This window comes from Pinus tabuliformis, chromosome 2_1 (assembly GCF_031772625.1).
Source record: "Pinus tabuliformis cultivar Carrire ecotype Pingquan chromosome 2_1, CPIR1, whole genome shotgun sequence".
NCBI lineage: Eukaryota > Viridiplantae > Streptophyta > Pinopsida > Pinales > Pinaceae > Pinus > Pinus tabuliformis.
The window spans coordinates 683,091,553-683,112,230 of NC_142299.1; the positions used below are offsets into that span (position 1 = coordinate 683,091,553).

The 20,678-nt window shown below is 36.0% G+C and overlaps 1 protein-coding gene across 1 annotated transcript; it reads left to right on the top strand.

Moving 5' to 3' along the window:
• Nucleotides 1-5,265: 5,265 nt before the first annotated feature.
• On the top strand, nucleotides 5,266-7,777 carry LOC149202447 (uncharacterized). The gene is made up of 2 exons (XM_089399991.1): nucleotides 5,266-5,568; nucleotides 6,310-7,777. The coding sequence occupies exons 1-2, from the start codon at nucleotides 5,388-5,390 to the stop codon at nucleotides 7,317-7,319; spliced, it is 1,191 nt and encodes a 396-aa protein (XP_089256117.1). The 5' UTR covers nucleotides 5,266-5,387; the 3' UTR covers nucleotides 7,320-7,777.
• Nucleotides 7,778-20,678: the final 12,901 nt, after the last annotated feature.

Below are 20,678 nucleotides of genomic sequence, written 5' to 3' on the forward strand. Positions count from 1 at the left end.
TAATGGGTATTTTTGGTTCCATAGAAAGATTTAGGGTTATTCACTTTTAGGATCAATAGTGGATGAACAGAGAGAGAGAGAGAGAGAGAGAGAGAGAGAGAGAGAGAGAGAGAGAGAGAGAGAGAGAGAGAGAGATTTGAACCCTTGGTGAGGAGGATTCGCACAACGAATTAGAAATCTGTCACTTTGGTTTGCTTAGCCATCTCTCCAAGATGGAAGATTCCATGTCTAGCAAAATGAATGGTGAAGTAAAGGTGCACAAGATAGCATGTATTGATTGTAATGGAAATATAATGAATATTGCAATTATTCAGCTGGATATTGTAATTATTCACTATGGCTATAGGTTACATATAGCATAACCTTCTTTCAATTGCATTAATTTATTTTTATTTTGAACACAAATAAATCTAGAAAACTTAAAATAACCAAAAAAAACATAGAGAATAAGTTCTTATACTACTAAAGCTTTTCAAAAGATCAAAAGATTCTCACACGTAGGTATTATTGCACACCAAATACAAAGGAGTCTAATTGGACTTCTTCACCAAATATGGAAGATTCTAATTGGACCTCTTTCTTTCTTTATTTTTTCCTTTCTTTTAACCATGGTGAATTGGTAACTCATTGGAGTAATCTAGAAGAGGCCCAAGATCAAACCTAGCCACTATCACTATAGCACCAAGAGCATATCCAACAACTAATATGCTAGACATATTAAAAATTTATTTAGTTAGCAAGAGTTCAGTGTCCATAAGGGTGGGGGAGTCTACTCCTTGACCCTTATCACAATGGGCCAAAGATGTCCCACCATGGGATTTAAAACTAAGTGGAGGGGATAACATCCCATTGCACTCCCATGATGAGACTTAATTGGATCTCTTCCTTGGGAAAGCCCATGAAAAAGTCTAATTAGACCTCTTCCTTGGAAAATCCCATTAAAAAATCCTAATCAAACCTCTTTCTTAAGATTAATTTGAGCATTAGAAATCTAAATTCCTTAACATAATCAATTTGTTATATTTTGATTAAAATTACTATTTTTTATTTTTATTAATTTTAAAATTTAAAATTATTAGAAAAATACCCAGTTTATATAAGGTTTTAATTTTTGTTTATATATTAAATATTATCTTATTAAAATATATTTTGATTAATAATATATTAGGATTATCAAGATTATTATTTTGAAATGAATGTATGAATGGATTATAGTAAGTGATATACATTTTGAGGCGAGTTTTCAAATTCTTAATATAAATTCTATTATAAAATTAGAAACCTCCATTCAAAATGCCTATCACTATGCTGATTCACTATGTTTAAAAAAAAATCTATTAATATGAATAACTCAAACATGTATTTATCTAAAAACTCATGTCAATAAAATGTTATTATTTTTATTTTTTTATTAATTTAAACATTAAAATCATTAAATTATAAAAATAAAAATAAAAATAAATCCATAAATATAAAGGAAAATTAAATATTTTATTTTATTTTAAACTAACATATCTATGTTAATTTAAAATAAATAAAAATTAATTTTATTTATGGTAAATAAGTTTTATTCATTTTATTTTAAACTTTAAACTTATATTTTTAATGTGATTTTTAATCTTTTTGAATTAAATAATAAATTATTTATTTATTTTTTCATAAAAAAATAAATAAAAATGAAAATTAGAAGATGAATAAACTTCGAAATAAAATTGATTTGTGCATCGAAAGGTACCTTGTATATATTTTTGGTTGAGAAATAAATATGGAATAAGAATACAATCATTGGTAAGCAAACATCGAAAGGTACATTGTATATATTTTTGGTTGATAAATAAATATAGAATATGAATACAATCATGGGTAAGCAGGCATCAAAAGGTACATTGTATATAAGTTTGGTTGAGAAATAAATATTGAATAAGAATACAATCATGGGTAAGCAGGTCTAAAGTTAACCCATTTCTCATAAACTTTTAGATCACTCCAAGGCAATTGAGGGTGTTCAAGTGCCTTGGGATGTCCAAAAAGTCTATTGAAGACACTACGATTACAATGGCACATCCACTTTAACATCGACAAAGTATCATATAATAAAACCAGAAAGCTTATTCAGAAATTGTTCTTTATTATCTCATCTAACAATGCACCTTCAATTACCTTAGAATTTTGTCAACCTGATTAGTTTCTCCCTTTTCTAAATATTTTATTTGTCAACCTGATTAGTTTCTCCCTTTTCTAAATATTTCTAAAAGTAAAAAACAACATATAAATAATAACAATGTTCACTTAAACATTATCCTTTATTATCTCATATAACTATGCCCCTTCAATTACCTTAGGTTTCTGTCCAACACTTACATTACTCTTTTATTCAATTCTATATTTATTTCAATACAATACATAAAAGTAAAAAACAACATATAAATAATAACAATGGTCACTTAAACATTGTCCTCTATTATCTCATATAACTATGCACCTTCAATTACCTTACGTAACACTTATGTTACATTACTCTTTTATTCAATTCTATGTTTATTTCAATGCAATACATAAAAGGAAAGGACACAAAATAAACATATATGTTAGGTGAAAGTTGGTAAAAAAATAAAATAATTTTTTTAATTTTAATTATTAAAATATTATAATTTCAAATTATAATAAATGGTTATTGATAATAGTAATTTGAATAGTAAATGTTATCATTTAATTTTTAAAATTGTTTCCGTTTAGCATTAAGAGTTAGTTTTTTTCGAATGTAAAGAATATTTAAGGAAACAGGTATGACCCAAGATTCAAAGGTATTTAGCAAGAGTAAAAGCCGAATTTTTCAGGATTAATAAAAATTATTCCAGGTAACAAGATTTTCCGTAAATAAAAATAATAAATCAACCTATATTTGTAGTTAGCTGCCAAAAATAACTATTTTCACTACTGATTTGATAAAATTTTCATATTTAAAAAAATATTATCATTCAAAAATTTTAATATTCATTTATTCCCAAGAAAAATAAAAATAAATTAGGTCAATAGGCCCCTAAAAATAAATTATGTAAATAGGCCCCCATACTACCCCGCAGAAATGTTCAGTTCACGATGACACTTCGTTTTTGGCGTTCTCATGTGATACCCAGGCTTGTACCTCCGATTTGACTCGAAAGTTACTTCTTAATTCTACTTTTTCGCTGACACGGGATCGAATCTCAAATAAGTTAAGTTCGAGAATTCTTAAAAAAAAAAAAAATCTCGACCGGTGAAGACAAAGGCCCACGAACCCATCACCCACCAGACGACACAAAATGTAATAATACTTCGTACCAGATTATATACCATCACAACAAAACAAACGGCCGTTCCAAAACCTAAAGAAAAAAAAAAACTATGTTCCCTTTTACTTTATTGCACTAGATACTGCTGCATTGTTTTTAAAAAACCGTGGAATGTACATTATTTATAATATTCTGAAACAACAGCATTTCGGAACAGAAGTAAACCAATTATTGGCTGTTTTCTGATCTTGTATGTGGGATAAAAATAATATGATGTTCAATAAATAAATTTATTGATATTGTGATAATAAAATGTTAAATAAGGTTACAAATAAAATATTAAATAGTGTTACAAAGTAATTTCGGTTTTTAGAGTTTGTGTTTGAAATAGTTTTTTGATAGTAAGTTATTAAAGTGTATCTCAAAGCTCTTAAATTTAAAAAGTTATGACCATCAAAATGGATTAAAAAAAGTTATGACCATCAAAATGGATTAAAAAACTTATCAAAGTATTTACAAACTAATCTAAATTCAAGTAAAGTAAGAAACATTAAAGACATTTTACACAATTTAAAAAAAATAGATTTTATTAAGTTATATATTTTTGAATGTTGTAATTAATTTACAAATGGATTTTTATAGAACTTATAAATTTACTCTTACATAATTATAAGTGATCATAACAGTCTCTTTAATTATCTTCACAATATATTCATAACTATCTTCTATGATCTCTCTATTATATCCTTAAATCCTTTCATGGATCTCTCAAAAAATCTTTATCTGTATTTTCACTCATTTTTCAACTTCTTTAGAATTCTAAAATTAATGTACATCTCATCATAAATATTTATTAATTAACCATTACAAACTTAGAAATTGATCTTTTTATATCTCTTTTTCCATTTTTGACTCTAAATTTACCTTTAAGTATCTTCACTTTACTCTCTTTAATTTTCTTAAATTTCTATCATATAACTGCAAACACAAACCCAAACCCAAACCCGAGTGAGAGTCCATATAAAAAAATTCGCCATTTATTAAAAATACATAAATAACCAACAATTTTTTTAAAATCCTTTTATCATAAATAATTTATCAACTATTTTCCATCCCGAATCTTCAAACCTACAACTTCGCCATGCATCATCTTAAAAAATAATCATCCATACTAGCCATACTCTTATCATAAAAGTGTTAGTTTGACAACGAATTATGTAATTTTGGGTAAAAATGTAACTAGTCAGTTCTATACCAAAATAGTAGTTATGTAAAGAGGCGGCTAGTATAAAACTAGTGAATGCCCGAGAAATGTAATAGTGGGGAATCATTGTTGAATTAATAGAAATTCCAATCTCTTACCCCGTGGATTCATTGTTGAATTAATAGAGATTCCAATCCCTTACCCCGTAGAGGTTTCCTTCACACCCTATCAAGGTTTTACCACATAAATCCTGTATGTATCTATTATTGTGTTTGGTTTCAGTTTTTCAATCAATTATGTTCTTTTCTTGACTAATGTATAACTGAATATTCATTTCTTCCCTAATTTCCCCTATCCGCAACAAAAAGAAATTTACGCTGAAAAGCGCTCCGACACAATCTGTGTCCATTAGTGTAATTTTATAGTATTTGGCTTCCAGATCGTATGCAAACCATAGAAAATAACATTTTGAAAATCTACCTGTCCATTAGTGTAATTTTATAGTAATTGGCTTGCAGATCGTATTCAAACTACAGAAATAACAATTTGAACAACAAATAAATACAATATCAACAATGGTAAAGCTTGTAAGTTTACTATACATATAAAAACCAGGAGACATGAATCACAGTTATCAAACAGATTTGAATCTTTTACCCTTTTTTAAGCCATGTCGTCACGTGATATGATGAAGACCTAGGTTCATACTTTTCGCACAACAGACAAAATCCTAAAAATTGCTGTGTGCACCCGTGACTTGGAATACTTTTTTGATCAGTGTGGTGCAGATCACAGGCTCTGGTTCATTCTAGTTATTATTATATGATCCCCACCAACTTTGTGTCCCGCGTGTGCATCTTTAAATAACTTCTGTCTGTCACTTAATTCTTCCAAAGCCATCTGATACATTCATGAGCTCAATGAATTTCAAATTTTTGTTTGTGGCAGCAATACTAGTGATATCTATATCATGCAAAGGCAACGATGCAGCGGATCGGAAGAAGGAAAACCCGTCCATCGCGATTGTGGGAAGCGTCTTCTGCGACACTTGCTTCCAGCGAAAGTTTACGACCAGAAGCTACTTCTTACCAGGTTTAAGCATTAGATCAAAATTGTAAACACCGGAAGTGTGGTTTTTTTATTTAGATTTTAAACATTCTAAAGTGTTTCGATGTTTGGAATCTATTTGCAGGTAATTTTAGTCTGTGCTTTATTTTGGAATAAGGTTTTTAGATTTTTATTTTTTAATTAAGAAAAATATCTATTTTGGAATGGAGGCCCCTAAAACTTAGTAAAAAATTTCAAAAAATCTTGTAGAGATAGTTTTTTAATCATGTTTTTTTATAGTGGAAATGGATTCAACACCATGGAAATGGATTCAACACCATCAAAAACTCGTAGGACACCTAAAATTATAAATTTTGACAACTTTTAGTTGAGTTTACAAAAATCCCTGCTTGATTTTTTCAAAATATAACTGGAATTTTCAGGGTAAAAAATATAATTGTTACATAAAGGTTTTTGGAATAAGGTTTTCCAATTTCTATTTTTTTAAATAGAAATATATGTATAATCTAAATAATAATATGAGAATTTTTTTTGGTTGGTATATTAAGAATGAAATGAAATTAAGAATTTCTAAACTGTTTTCAAAAATTATGGAGTAAGTTTGTGACTTAGGTCTATCTTAGTTATCTCGGCATTACAAATTCTCAAATAAAGAACACATATAAATGTTTTGATAACTATTAATGTTTATCCACCATTCATTTATATGCCTATTCTAAACCTCCATAAGATATTTGATATATTTACAATATTTCCATTTTGTAGGAGTTTGGGTAGCCATAAAATGCTATACCAGAACAGGAGGGAGAACAACAACCCTGGGCATAAATGGCCAAACCAATAGCCATGGAGTATTCAGAATAGAGGTCCCTTTCAGCTTTGATTCTGAAAAAGAAATTCAAACCTGCAGCGCGCATCTACTTCGTACCCCCAGTGCCTCCTGCAACGTTCCATCAATAAAGACGAAATCTCACTTTGCTATCAAGTCCAAGATGAATAACAACTATGTCTATAGCGCAGGCCCTCTGAGTTATCGGCCAGCGAGGTTTCCTGCGTTATGTCACAAGGAGCAGCGAACCAGAAGAAGAGGAACAGAATGGACGAGTACAGCTGATTCTCGGAAGTCAAATTTTAGTGTTTCTTCCGACTTTGAATTCCCTCCCATACCCGCTTTTCCATTTCCACCGCTTCCTCCTATAATTATTCCATTGCCTCCCGCTCTTCCTCCATTTTGGAACCTGCCTCCAATTCCATTTTGGCCACCGCTTCCTTCGCCATCTTTTCCTCCGCCCCCACCTCCGCCGAACCCCATTGGGGGATCGCCACCGCTGTTTCCACCACTTTCCCCTCCTCCTCCACCACCTTCAAACCCTATTGGAGGATTGCCAATCCCTCCTCCACCACCTTCAAATCCAGTTGGAGGATTGCCACCATTGTTTCCTCCACCTCCAAACCCCATTGGAGGTTTGCCAATCCCTCATCCACCACCTTCAAATCCTATTGGAGGATTGCCACCATTGTTTCCTCCACCTTCAAACCCCGTTGGAGGATCGCCGCCCCTACTGGTACCACCCCCTCGTCCTCCCCTGCTTCCAAATCCCATTGGAGGATCGCCACAGCCACTTCCTCTGTCTCCTCCTCCCCCACCTCCAAAGTCCATTGGAGGATCGCCACCACTGTTTGGTCAGTCTCCTCCTCCGCCAAATCCTATTGGAGGATTGCCACCACCTTTTTCTTTATCACCTCCTCCGTCGCCAAAAAATGTTGGAAAATAGTCACCATTGTTTTCTCTATCTCCTCCACCATCACAGCTACCATAGACTTAATTTATCTTAATGGTAGATTGTGAGAATATCTTCAAATCCAACTAATATCAACTCTATGTACTCTACAACCTAGATAAAATGCTCCTCCTACATACATTAAAACTGCAATATTTATAAAATTGATTAATCTAATGAATAATCTGTATATTCCATGTAGCTTCCGTCTGAGAAGATTCTTGAATAATGCTCTCTACTTTACATTCTAGATAAGAATGCCCCTTCTGTATACATTAAAATTGCAATATCTGGAATTGATGAATATAGCCCTTCTATAAACATTAATCTGTATATTTCTTGCAGAATGGCTGTGTGTGGCTTCCATCCCAGAAGATTTATGAGTAATACTCTCTTAGAACTTGAACAAGTTGGTAATGTATTGCAATCAGATTTCCCTATAGGAATCCGGCATTTAAAATCTTTTAGAATTCTAAATTTGCATTTATATCATGCATTTGAAACTTCTAGAATTCTAAATTTGCATTTATATCATGCATTTGAAACTTCTAGAATTCTAAATTTGCATTTATCCACCACTGCACTATGTCAGAATGCAGAGAAAGCTGAATTTGGAAACATTCACATCCAACGATCTCTATGGATTCCGTAACCACATTTAATAGATCACAGGTTGGATTCAATGAAAATGACCTGAGTGGCAAATTTGACCTAGTGGCAAAATCTCCAGAATCCGGCTATATTTTTCTCAACAAATGCGACAAAAGAATTGCTTTCAAAATCAAAAATCCCCAGGCTCTTAAAATCTTCAAACTTAACAGCTGTATGGTGGATTTCCCAAATTTTCTATCAGATTTTATCAAAATCTGGTAGGAAATTCCATTGTGTTGCAACAAATTTGAAGTTTTTTTAGACCACACATATTTGGGTGTCACAGCCATTTTAAATGTTAAAGGTTAAATGGAAAACATTTACCCTATATAAAATCCTATCATGGCCATTTTTGTTTTATTAGAGTTACATTCTTCTATCGTCATTGGTTGAATTTGTTTTTAAATTCAAGAAACTATCTCATCATTATTGCTATATATTAAAAGAATTAGTCACTATGTTTTATATTATAAATCTAGACATTTCATTGAAAGCTTCTTCTTATTGAAAACAATTTACCCATTTATAAAATGTTGTCACCAACATTTTTGTTTTCTTAGAGTTACATTCTACTATTTTCAAAGTCATGAGAGGAAAGTTTGTTTTAAAATGTGTCTCGTGTTTAACATATATCCCTTCCTGGTCGTGGTGTGTCCTGGAAACCCTTGGGGTCATCAACTCACGTCATCTCATTATAAATGCATGGTGTTAGATGAAGGGTGGCGAATGTGCGATATTATCTAGGGTGGTGGGGAGGAGATCTCTTCACCTTGCTGCTTATGGTTCTTAGTTCTGGTACTCTTTGAATGTTTGCCTCGCTTGTATTCTTCCTTTGGTAAATTTGCTAGTGGTTCCAGTTCTGGTGGCAAGACGACATCATTTTAGTCCCTTTTCTTCAGATTGAGGAGCACTTAATAGGGTCACTGTTTCTCATTTTGTTCTTGAAAAATACAATGTTTGGTTCATCCTTCGAGTTGGCAGTTGTTTTACCCACCTTAGGCACTCCAAGGAACTGATTCTGTAGGCATTTCATTCAATTGTATGGTCTTGGTTTGTGGCGTATGGTATCTTGGTAATTTCTCTGAAATCGGCGCGTCTCAAGTTTCCGAGGTAACTCCCTTTGTTACATCCATCTATAGATTTTAGGTGTTAAGTTTGTGGTATGTTTTACCCTGAAGAGGGCTTTCTACCTTATAGTGAAATTGGCCTTAGTCTACATTGAGGGGTGTCTAATTACAACCTGTCAAGTTCATCTACCTCGTACTTTTTTTGGGTTCCAATTGTGAAGTTTTGTAGAAGACCTATTTGCGCTATGCCCGAGTTTTGAAGAGCCTGGGGTTTGTTCCTTTGTTTGTCTTGTTGGTCATTATTTTGTCCAACTTTATGCGAACTACTCGTTTCTCTCTGTAACTATGCCTCCTCGACAAAGAATGGAAAGTCGTAGAGGAGGTGCAAGTAGTTCGACCCCTCATCGTCTAACATTGTTTGGTTGGGACTTGGTTGCAAAATATTTTGATTTGGCCCCTCCCAAAGTCAGGAGGGAAATTCTCCACCTTGAATCAAAGGAGTTCAACTACCAACCATACTTCTCAGATTCTGAGGTGGGAGGAGATGGACTTAAATGGATTCATAATCTAGGGAAACACAGAAAACAAAGAATTTATTTTCTACATTCTTTTGCATAACACCAACAGGTGGATAGCCTCTTTTGCATGGTCCTCAGAGACAAGCAAGTGGATAATTATAAACTTTTTGCAGGACAAGAGGATATTAAACGACTTCTCCAGAATGTATGCTTCTACTTGGATGATATTGTTTCACGTTTGAGCAGGGTTGAAAAATATGTGGTCTTTGAGTCTGAATCTGAGATTGAGGAGCTCACTGATCCCCCTGCAGTCATAAATGCTTCAACTGCTAATTCCTCTCCTCTTTCTCCAGTTATTATATCAGACTAATGAGGAATTGGATGGTTCAACTTTTTGACTACCTCTAGCGGTACTATCACTTGGTTTCCTGGAACTCTTGGAGGCACCCTTGTTGCTGATCTAAAATCGAAGGAGAACTTATCCTTCCTAAAACTGGCAGTCCTCTGACGTTTTGCAACTAAAAATGGGTCTTATCAAAAAAACAAGTTTTATGTTATCTTCAAGGATAATGAGTTAGTTTTCATGTGACCTTTAAACAAGCAACATAACATCATGAAACTCACAAAGTAAAACAAGAAGAGAAAAAAAACAGAATTTGGTGATGGAGTTCACCCCTCCTGGACTACATCTCTGGGCCTTCTAACACAGCTAGACTGCTCCATAGATTTCAGTGATAAAAGAGTACATGAAAGGTGTTGACAAATGAGTTGCTATTTTTCCCTTCAAGGAAACATTCTCCTGCAAAGAACTATCACTCTAAAAAGCATGACAACCTACAGTCAATCATGAAACAATCAACAAGAAAAGGGCTTTCACATCAAGACCCCATACTTCATCCGAAAATGAGCATACATGTACAACAATTCCACATTGAAGTACTAAAAGAGAGCTTTCCTCCAAAAGACATAATGAGAAAATACAAGCATGATTTGCACCATAGATGGCATAACTATTGTAGATAACATATGAAGGCTATAAAACCCCTACAAGGTCCTCTCCATGCTCAAAATCCTTCAAAAACTGCTTCAAACCACTGATTGTCCCTGGCACCCATAGACTCAAACCTGCAAAAGTTCCTTCTAAAAGTGCTCCAATCAGTAAACAGAGGCTTCCATTGGATTCAGAATGTCCAAAAACCCCTATATGGGTTCTTCTTGGGCTCAAAAAGACCAAAAACTCATCAAGTTATGGCTCTCCCAAGTTTCTTCTGCTATTTGTCCTCCAAATTGGTTGAACCTGCAAAGAGAGTGACATTTTCGCCCTTTCATCTACTTGGGAGGAAATATATTCTCCCACCATTGGTGCAAATTTTCTCTTCATTAATTTTTCCAATAACCTCGTAGGCGCAAAAACATGGCCACATGGTGTGCCATAAGTCCAGGAGTTAGGCCAACAGTCCGCCCCCGCCATCCTTGGCGCCTTTTCTGTCAGGTTGATGTGGCCAGAGGTCAGGGCTAACTACTCACCCCCGTTACACTAGCTTCTGAATTTATAGCTTGTGGTTACACGCCGGCACCGTGACTTGGGGATAGGCCTCAACTCTGCCCCCACTCTGGTAGCACCCACCTAAACTGCGTAGGGTCATATGGCTTCCACGAAACCTGGGGCTAGGGCCTACAACCTGCCCCCTCCACCAAGCACCTCTCCTCTACACCATGGTCCTGTGGGAGTTCTCGTGACCAAGGGCTGGGGCTGGTCCCCAAGCCCTCTCCAACTGTGCTCTCGGTCTAGTGGAAATGCACATGACCATGAGCTAGGGCTAAAGTCTAGCCCTCTCTGCTAATGTTCCACTTTGGCTTGTGCTTGGTCCTATGGGTGCTTAATATGACCAAGGGTGGTCCACGATATTCTTCTCCATTCGCGCTAGGTTTTTATGGTGATGTACAAGACCGGGGGTTGGGGCTCACTGCTCGACCCCTCTCCCAATGCGCCATAACTTAGCCCTTAATTATATGTGGTAATGTATATAGGTTAAGACCCATTGTGTAGTAGAGTTGGTAAGGCTCATACTTTGTAAGTGGAAAGTCACCCGTTCGAACCCTGTCGAGGTCACCGAGATCATAAAAAAAAATTAGCCAGCGTGGAGGCGCCACATGGCATCTTCATTTGGGCCACATGACATCCTTCCATTGGGCCACCAAAACAAAAAGAACCAATGAAAATCTACCATCTCACCCTGTATGATCTAGACACATGGCGAGTTGTGGTTGGTCCTATACGCTTGATTGGCATGCTAACGTCATCATGACATCTGCAGTACGGACTACCCAGTCAACACATCTGCAATTTTTTTAGTTGTTGAGCCAAATGATCAGAACATCATAAATTTTTCATATGACATTGGATTGAGGTGATTCAAGTGTTTTTGGAATTAGAACGATGAACATTGTGACTTGACACTAGTTTTGAAAGTATCCGATCACTTTCATTTTTGAGCAAAATTTTGATCTCTGAATCATACCTCTCCACTAGGAACTTTTGGACTCCAAAAGTTTATCTTCTCCTAGTAAACAAAATGAGGAAAAAACTCAAAACTTTCCAAATCTAAATACTTAATGTTTTGTTTTCAATTAGTGCCTTCAAGTTCCCATCAAGGTACTCCACCTATCCTCTGCATGAATTCCTCACCTTCCTATCAAGAACCAAGCCACAATTCTTAAAACCATTGAGGAAGAAAAAACATTGATGGATGGAATATGAACATTCTCTCCAAACCCATCTTTCATGGCTCAAACAACTTCATCTTGAAGTTCCCTTGTTTAAGACAAACTTGACTTACCATTTTGGAAATCAGAAGCAATTCAATGCTTGCCATGCACTAACTCAACTTTGCTTCATTGTCCTCAAATTGTGCTTGTACACAAAAGTGATCTGGATACAATAATTCAATGACACATTTGGCTTTGTCCAAAAAAACATAGTCATTTCTTGTACAATCTTTATCAAATATTTCATTCACAACAAGCTTCATCTTAAACACCTATGTCGTTGAGTACATGATGCAACTGTAGACATATTGGACGAAAAAAATTATTCATCCCAAAACATCCTCAAAAAATTGGACTCATAAACTAGCCAACATAACATGACATGTCAATGAAAAACATACTTGCTGCAAATAGTGATTATTCTTGCTTCACTTTACAAAACACCCGAAACAGGTAATGCACAAAAAGTATTTACAATTTACCTTAGAAACAAACAATACAACAGTATATCAAATATGTTATTCTTCAGATGCTGATGATGAATTTCAAGATGGCTCAAGCCACCCACTATTACCAACATGCATATAATGAGAGTTTTTGAGATGCTGACAAAACTTGCAAGCATCATTGTCCACATAAGGTCCATAACTTGTGTTTGGACCATGCCCACAAATTGGTTTCACATTGTAGGAATTCTTTGTTGCTTCTAGAGTGGAACTCTCACCAACCTATTCCTCAAGCACACATCGCTACAATTGAAGGCACATATGTCTCTTCTCCTCTTCAGCAACTTCAAGGAACCTCTTCAATTCAACATTCTCCATTCGAAGAGACAAGTTCATCTCCTCTATCTCTTGGATACTTTCAAGCTTCTTTCCCATACTTGCAACTTGGTTAGAACCAGCTCTAATACCAATTGATATGAAATTAGAGGAGAACTTCTCCTTCCTAAAAATTAACCATCCTCTGACGCTCTATAAGTAAAAATGGATCTTATGAAAAAAACAAGTTTTATGGTCTCTTCAAGGATAATGAGTTAGTTTTCATGTGAACTTTAAACAAGCAACATATCATCATGAAACTCATAAAGGAAAAAAAGAAGAGAGACAAAACAAAATTTGGTGATGGAGTTCACCCCTCCTGGGCTACATCTCCGGGCTTGCTAACACAGCTAGACCACTCCATAGATTTTAGTGATAAAATAATACATGAAATGTGTTGACAAATGAGTTGTTAGTTTCCCCTTCATGGAAGCTTTATCTGGAAAAGAACTGTCACTCTAAAAATCATGACAACCTACAGTCAATCATGAAACAGTCAACAAGAAAAGGGCTTTCACATCAAGACCTTGTACTCCATTTGAAAATGAGCATACATGTACAACAATTCCACATTGAAGTATTAAAAGAGAGATTTCCTCAAAAATACATAATGAGAAAATACAAGCATGAGTAACACCATAGATGTCACAACTGTTGTAAATAACATATGAAGTCTAGAAAACCCCTACAAGGTCCTCTCCATGCTCAAAAGCCTTCAAAAACTGCTTCAAACCACTAATTGTCCCTAGCACCCATAGACTTAAACCTGCAAAAATTCCTCCCCGAAATGCTCCAATAAGTAAAACAATATTTTCATTGGATTCAGAATGTCCAAAAACCGCTATGTGGATTCTTCTTGGGCTTAAAAAGACCAAAAAATCATCAAGTTATGGCTCTCCCAAGTTTCTTCCGCTATTTGTCCTCCAAATTGGTTGAACTTGCAAAGAAAGCGACATTTCGCCCTTTTATCTGATCAAGGGCAACAAATTTTCCTACCATTGGTGCAAATTTTCGCTTCATTAATTTTTCCAATAACCTCGTAGGTGCAAAAGCATGGCCACATGGTGCACCATAAGGCCAAGGGTTGGGCCAACAGTCTACCCCCGCCAGCCTTGGAACCTTTTCTATCAGGCTTTGGTCGCATGGTTTGATGTGGTCAAGGGTCGGGGCAAACCGCCCGCCCCTTCCATGCTAGCTCCCAAATTTATTATAGCCAATGGTTACGCACTAGCACTGTGACCTAAGGCCAGGCCTCAACTCCACCCCCACTCCAGTAGCACCCACCTAAACTATGCAAGGTCGTATGGCTTACAAGAAACCTGAGGCTAGGGCCTACATCCCGCACCCTCTGCCAAGTGCCTCCCCTTTGCACCATGGTCCTGTGGTAGTTCTCATGAGCAAGGGTTGGAGCTGGTCCCCAAGCCCTCTCCAACTGCACTATCATTCCAGTGGAAATGCACACGACCATGAGTGAGGGCTAAAGTCTAGCCCTTTACACCAACATTACACTCGAGCTTGCGCTTGGTCCTTTGGGTGGTTAATATGACCAGGGGTTGTTCCTCGCTACTCTTCTCCATCCACGCCTGGGTTTTATGGAAATGCACAAGACCAGGGGTCGGGGCTCACTACCCAACCCCTCTTCCAACGCGCCATAAATTATCCCTTAAATATATATGGCAATGTATATAGGTTAAGACCCATCATGCAAGAGAGTTGGTAAGGCTTAGACTTTGTAAGTGGCAGGGCACCTGTTCAAACCCTACCGACGCTGTCGAGATCATAACACAATTTTTAGCTAGTGTGGAGGTGCCACGTGGTGTCCTCTAATTGGACCACGTGGTAGCCTCCCATTGGGCCACCAAAACAAAAAGAACCAATCAGAATAGACCCACTCACCCTCTATGATCTAGATATGTGGCGAGTTGTGGTTGGTCCTGTATGCCCAATTGGCCTGCTGATGTCATCATGACATCAACAGTATGGACTGCCCAGTGAGCGCATCTGCATTTTGTTTAGTTATTGAGCCAAACAATCAGAACATCATAAATTTTTCATATGACATCGAATTGAGGTGATTCAAGTGTCATTGGAATCATAATGATGAACACTACAATTTGACATCGGTTTTGAAACATTCTAGGCACTTTCATTTCTAAGAAAAATTTTGATCTTTGGATCAGTTGCCTTCTTTGGTGATATGGTAGTTAACACCACGATTTTCTGCATTGGGCATAAAATTTGGTCTCGGTTCTTACATAGGGGCGGTGAATGTTGGTTTCTATCCTTCTATGCAAGTTTTTAAATGATTTTGTTTTCATGAAGATGCATGTTTTTAGTTTCTAGTCTACTTATGGAGTACAACTTATTACATTTCACAATTAGAGTTATGTTTGATAAGACAAATCAATAATAATTTGTAGAAAAAGCCAAATTCATCAAGAAAGGTGGATTTGAGGTTAAATCCCTACCATACACTTAATAATTATTAATGTGGTTAACCACATTTACTATTGTGATTGTGCTAGTAATTATAAATTGTAGCCATATGTAATTGCATCTTAAATAGATAAAAGAGTATTATATATATATATATATATATATATATATTATAATACTTATTTGAATACTATTTTAATTTAATTCATTTAATTATATGCATATAAATATATGCAACACTTTTACACATATAATATATATTAAGTCATTTAATAATTTAATCTTAATAGAGTTGAATAAATAAAAAATTTCTCATATTGTCAAACCAACCCAAAGTTTATTCTTGTATCTTCTACAACAAATCAATTTTCTTAGAAAAAACAATATAAAGAGGATGTTTGAGAATTTGCATGTACAGTATAAGTATAATAATGACTCATCTTAAGGAACTCTAATCTGCTACCAGACATAGTATTTTGGAAATAATGTATACTAGGGAGATTATATTTACACACAGGAAGACAAAGAGGCTATATAACGATTATCTCTAACTGGGTTTATTGAAATCATCACATGGATTTTTGATCTCTCCCTCATAGCCTATTTTAATGCCCATGTTTCCAATCTTCCATGACAAGTGATGGGGCTCATCAATAGGTACATTTTGAGGTTCATTGGGCTATCCTCCAACCCTTAAAATTCTCCTTTTCTCACATTAATTCACATTTTTAACCATAATATTCTTAGTAAGAAGACTAAAGGGTGTTTGTCATATTGCATGGCCTAATGTGATTAATATGCAGGAAAAAGAAGCAATTTTGGATATATTTACTATGCAGAGGCTTGATGGAGACACTCAGAGAGAATACAGGGGGTTTGTTCACCTCATTAACTCCCTAACTCGGCTTGAGATCAAAGATTCCTCACTAAAAACTTGAATTCACTAGAAGCTGAGGAAATCCAAGTGCATGACAAGGTTAAAGGGAACCAAATCCACAAATCTCAAGATTTTGGAAGGGAGCATTCCTCCTTTCAAGGGAGATTCCCCCTCAGTTAATTTTGTGTAAATAAACCAGCTGAAAGGCTCATTAGGATTCTAATTTTTGTTTCAGTTAGGAGTAGCTACTAAGAGCTTAGAGCTTGACATTGGTATTCTTATCTTTCATATGATGTATGTGCCTATTATTTCCTATTAATGAGAAGTTTACCATTGGTCTACATTTGAGTTAGTTTTGGAAGGCTGAAATCCTTGGGTTTGGGCCCAACCCAGAGGCTTTAGTCCCTCTCTTGTATTTATTTCTTGTTCTTTTTCAAAGCTTTGTAATTCTTTCATGTTTCAGTAGATGTTATATCATAAAAAGTTGTAATTTCATGTTTTTTTGTCACCTCTCTTGTGGGAAGAGTGATTGGAAGATCTAATAACAACCCAAAAATATGTGTTTATGATTTCTTGGAAATTGATAAATGTTGGTTTGTAATCCTTTTGCATGTCTAGTTTCTACAACTTAGAAGTTAGTGTCATTGGTTTGGTAATTAGAGTAGTGTTGTAGGTTGGAGAAGATTTTAATAAAATTCAACTCATATTTTCCACGTTAATTTATCTCACTTTACTATTGGTCATTTGATGCATGTATTTGACTAGATGCAGGAATTGTGTTGATTTACAGGGGTGGGCACACCTTTCCACATCCACCTGGACCCTTCCATATTCCTCCTAGACACCTCACATTTCTCTGAAATTCTGCCACCAAAGTCACTATGCTAGGGTAAATGGACACCATGGACATAAACTTTGGTGCAAGATAGACCTCCGAGGGGTACTAGGCTTGACCAAGGGGATCCCACAACATTCATTCACCTCCTTCTACGTTCATCCACATTCTTCTGCCTTCAAGGCACCATTTCTATCCTCAAAAATCTCTTAGACCCTCCTCTTATATCAAAACAAGGTCTCCTGTAGCACTCCAGTAGCAGTCCTATAGTGTTGCTTTCTTCAACCATATTTTCTCCATACTTTGACCCTAGAATAGTTAAGTTTAATAATGACCTATAAACTTTGATTTCATGATTAGGGAAGACTCTAATACTGATCAGGAGCTCAGGACCAAGTGTCGTAAAATGCTCAAAAATGAAAGTGCTCAGAACTAGTTTGAACCTAAACAACCGGATAGAGCTCATCTTCCTGATTCTGGCGCCATGAACGGTTTGGAAAACGCTCGCCGTATGAGAAAGTTATGCTAAAAAGAAGAATTGCCTAATAACATTGAAATTTTGAATTTTTTTCAAAAAAATAATTTAAAAGAGAATATTCCACACGATATTCATTGGAATATTCTGTCATGGGCAACGAATGGCAGACTGCCACGTGGCAGGCGTGGAGGCCGCCACATGGCTAAGGTGACATCAGCACTTTGGGCGCATGTTTAAAATTTTGGTCAAATTGTGGTTTGAACCCGCGACCTCTCATGGGGAAATGCAGCGCCATACCAACGCGCCACAATAGTCGCATTTGAAATGTATGCCGAATGACATGAACAAAGAGTTTAAACATCCGTTTGGGCGGGAAATGAAGGGGGCCAGCCCCTAAGGGCCAACTCCCATACATATGTCTGCAGCCCCAGAACCGTGGGCCTTACCATAACTGCTGGCGCCATAAACAATGGTCACCGCCCTTTGAAACGTGGTCACATTCCCGTAAGTCAGGGGCTAACACGTCAATTTAACCGCCAGTTCTTAAAGGTGGGCACGGAATCCTATGTAGAACCTCCGAGCCCGAAATCCCGTTCACATGCACAGTTATGAAAAACGGATAACCGATGATCAGTTAGCGGTGGAATTGGTGGAGCGCCAAAATTGGAGGGCTTATCTGGACTCTAACTACAGTTAGCTGGAGTGATTCTAGGCCAAATTGGAGGAAATCTTTAATGAGCCATAACTTTGGCTAGGAAAGTCCTTTTTGGACAATTTTTTTATTTTATTTTGGGTCTCTTCGACATTCTGGAGCCATTGGCACAGGTTTCATAGCCATATGAGGTCGTTTGCAGGTGTTTTTGCTTCGTGAAAGTTCCAAGAGCCACTAGGGCCAAATCAGTTTGAGAGCTGCATTGGGATATGTGCAACGAGTGAATGTGGAACGAAGGTCATTCTTGAAGTTTTTTAGCATTTTGAATCCATTTCTACAGCTCATTTTTCCTGTTGACGCATTCTTCTCACTGTTTAGCTTCAAGGAAGCTTTCAGGGCCACCAGGGCCATTTCAGTGTTTGAGCTGTTTGGGGGCTATGTTCATCCATTTTTGGTGATTCAAAAGCATATGTTTGCTATTTTCGACCTTTTGAGTCTAATGGAAAAGGTTTCAGAACCAATTGAGGTCATCTTCAGCTCAAAATTCTCCATTCAATTTTAAAGGGCCACGAGGGCCAATTGGGGAAAGTACTGTGTAAGGTACAATTTCACTGTTTAGTGTTTGGGAAAGAGCATGTTTAGCTAATTCCTATCTTCTAATTCTGTATTTACAGTCATATTTGTCTTTTGAGACACTCATATTCTTGTATTAGCCTTTGTAGCATTTTTAATACAAGAGGACAAGCCTAGTTTGAGAGGCTTGGTCCAGCAAATGTAGCCTAGAAGGGGTGAACTACTTCATCATTCGGATGTATTTATTTGCTAAAGATGATATGCTAAACAAAACTGATGTAAAGTGTTAAATAGAAAATATACATAACTTTCATACACACATAATCACCTATTCAGCTATAGAAAGTTATTTGTCTTATTCTGCAAGACATCAAACTTCAAGTATGTGTATGTCAAAGGCTTCTAAGTGTTTACTTTGTTATTTCTTTAGGCAGAGCCTGTAGAGGGCCAGGTAGCCTCTGGAACTCATCCTCTCTTTAGAGGTGACATGTTTGGTGAATGCCCCTACAGTCTATCTCTGTATAAGAAATAAGAAGTTCTCACATTTTCAGACGTCACTTGGAGTGTATAGCTCACATTTGAAATTATGGGAAATGGATACCTTGCACCCTTAAACAAGTACATTCCATTTTTAGATCAGATGGTATCAGAGCACTAGGTTTTCTTGACTGACATCACTAGCTTGATTGTGTAGCTTGAAAGGTGTCTTAAGTAGTGTTGAATATTGACTGCTTTATTATTCTGCAAACTACTTGTTGTTTGAGTTTGCTAAAGCTCTTTTTTTCATTTTTATAATGACAACTTCCATAAGTGAGTTCTCAAAATCGTCCTCCTTCACAAGATTTTTTTATGAAGGCTTGAAGCAAGAATTTTTCATCATGATGAATATGGTGAGAGAAATGTATGAGGATGAAAGAAAGAGCTCTAGACTTCTAGAGCAGTTGAATTCCATGAGGGAAGAGAAGCAGTTGCTTTCTGACCAATTGCAGGAAATGGAAGGCCAACTTCATATTGCAAACATGAATATGGAAAGGATGCATGAGTTGGAGACACAACTCGTTGCCAAAGAAGCCTTAGCCAAGTATCAGCTTGAAGAAGAGGTAAACAATTCTAGTTTGTCTTCAAATTCTTATAAGAATGTTTATGTTGGTTCTTTTGAGAAACATACCAGAGGCATAGGGTCCAAGTTGATGTCCAAAATGGGATATGAAGGAAAAGGATTGGGCAAACATGCACAGCGTATAGTTGAGCCAATAATGGTTGAGGTAGGGCCTAAGAATTTGGGTCTTGGCTATGTACAATCTTATGGAGAAAGTTCCAAAGCAGCCATGAATGCAATTGAAACAGTTCCTAGAAGGAGTTTCATTTCAAGTTCTCTATCTCAAGGTTGTAAAGGTTGTATCCTTGAGGAATGCAATAGTTTGAAACATACCTTGCAAGAAGAAGGTGTGCATAAGAATGCACTTGAACAAGAAAATTGTGAAAGCTCTAAAACCATTGAAGGGATTGATGGTGTTCCAAAAGGAGCTTCTTCTTCATTTGATTCACCTTCTCATGAAGGTAATGAAGGTGAAAGAGAAAGGTATAAATCTGATTTCAATCATATTTCCTTTGATCATGTAAAGCATGGTAAATTTCTACATAAGCATTGGAAAAGAATTGCATGTTCTTTTTGT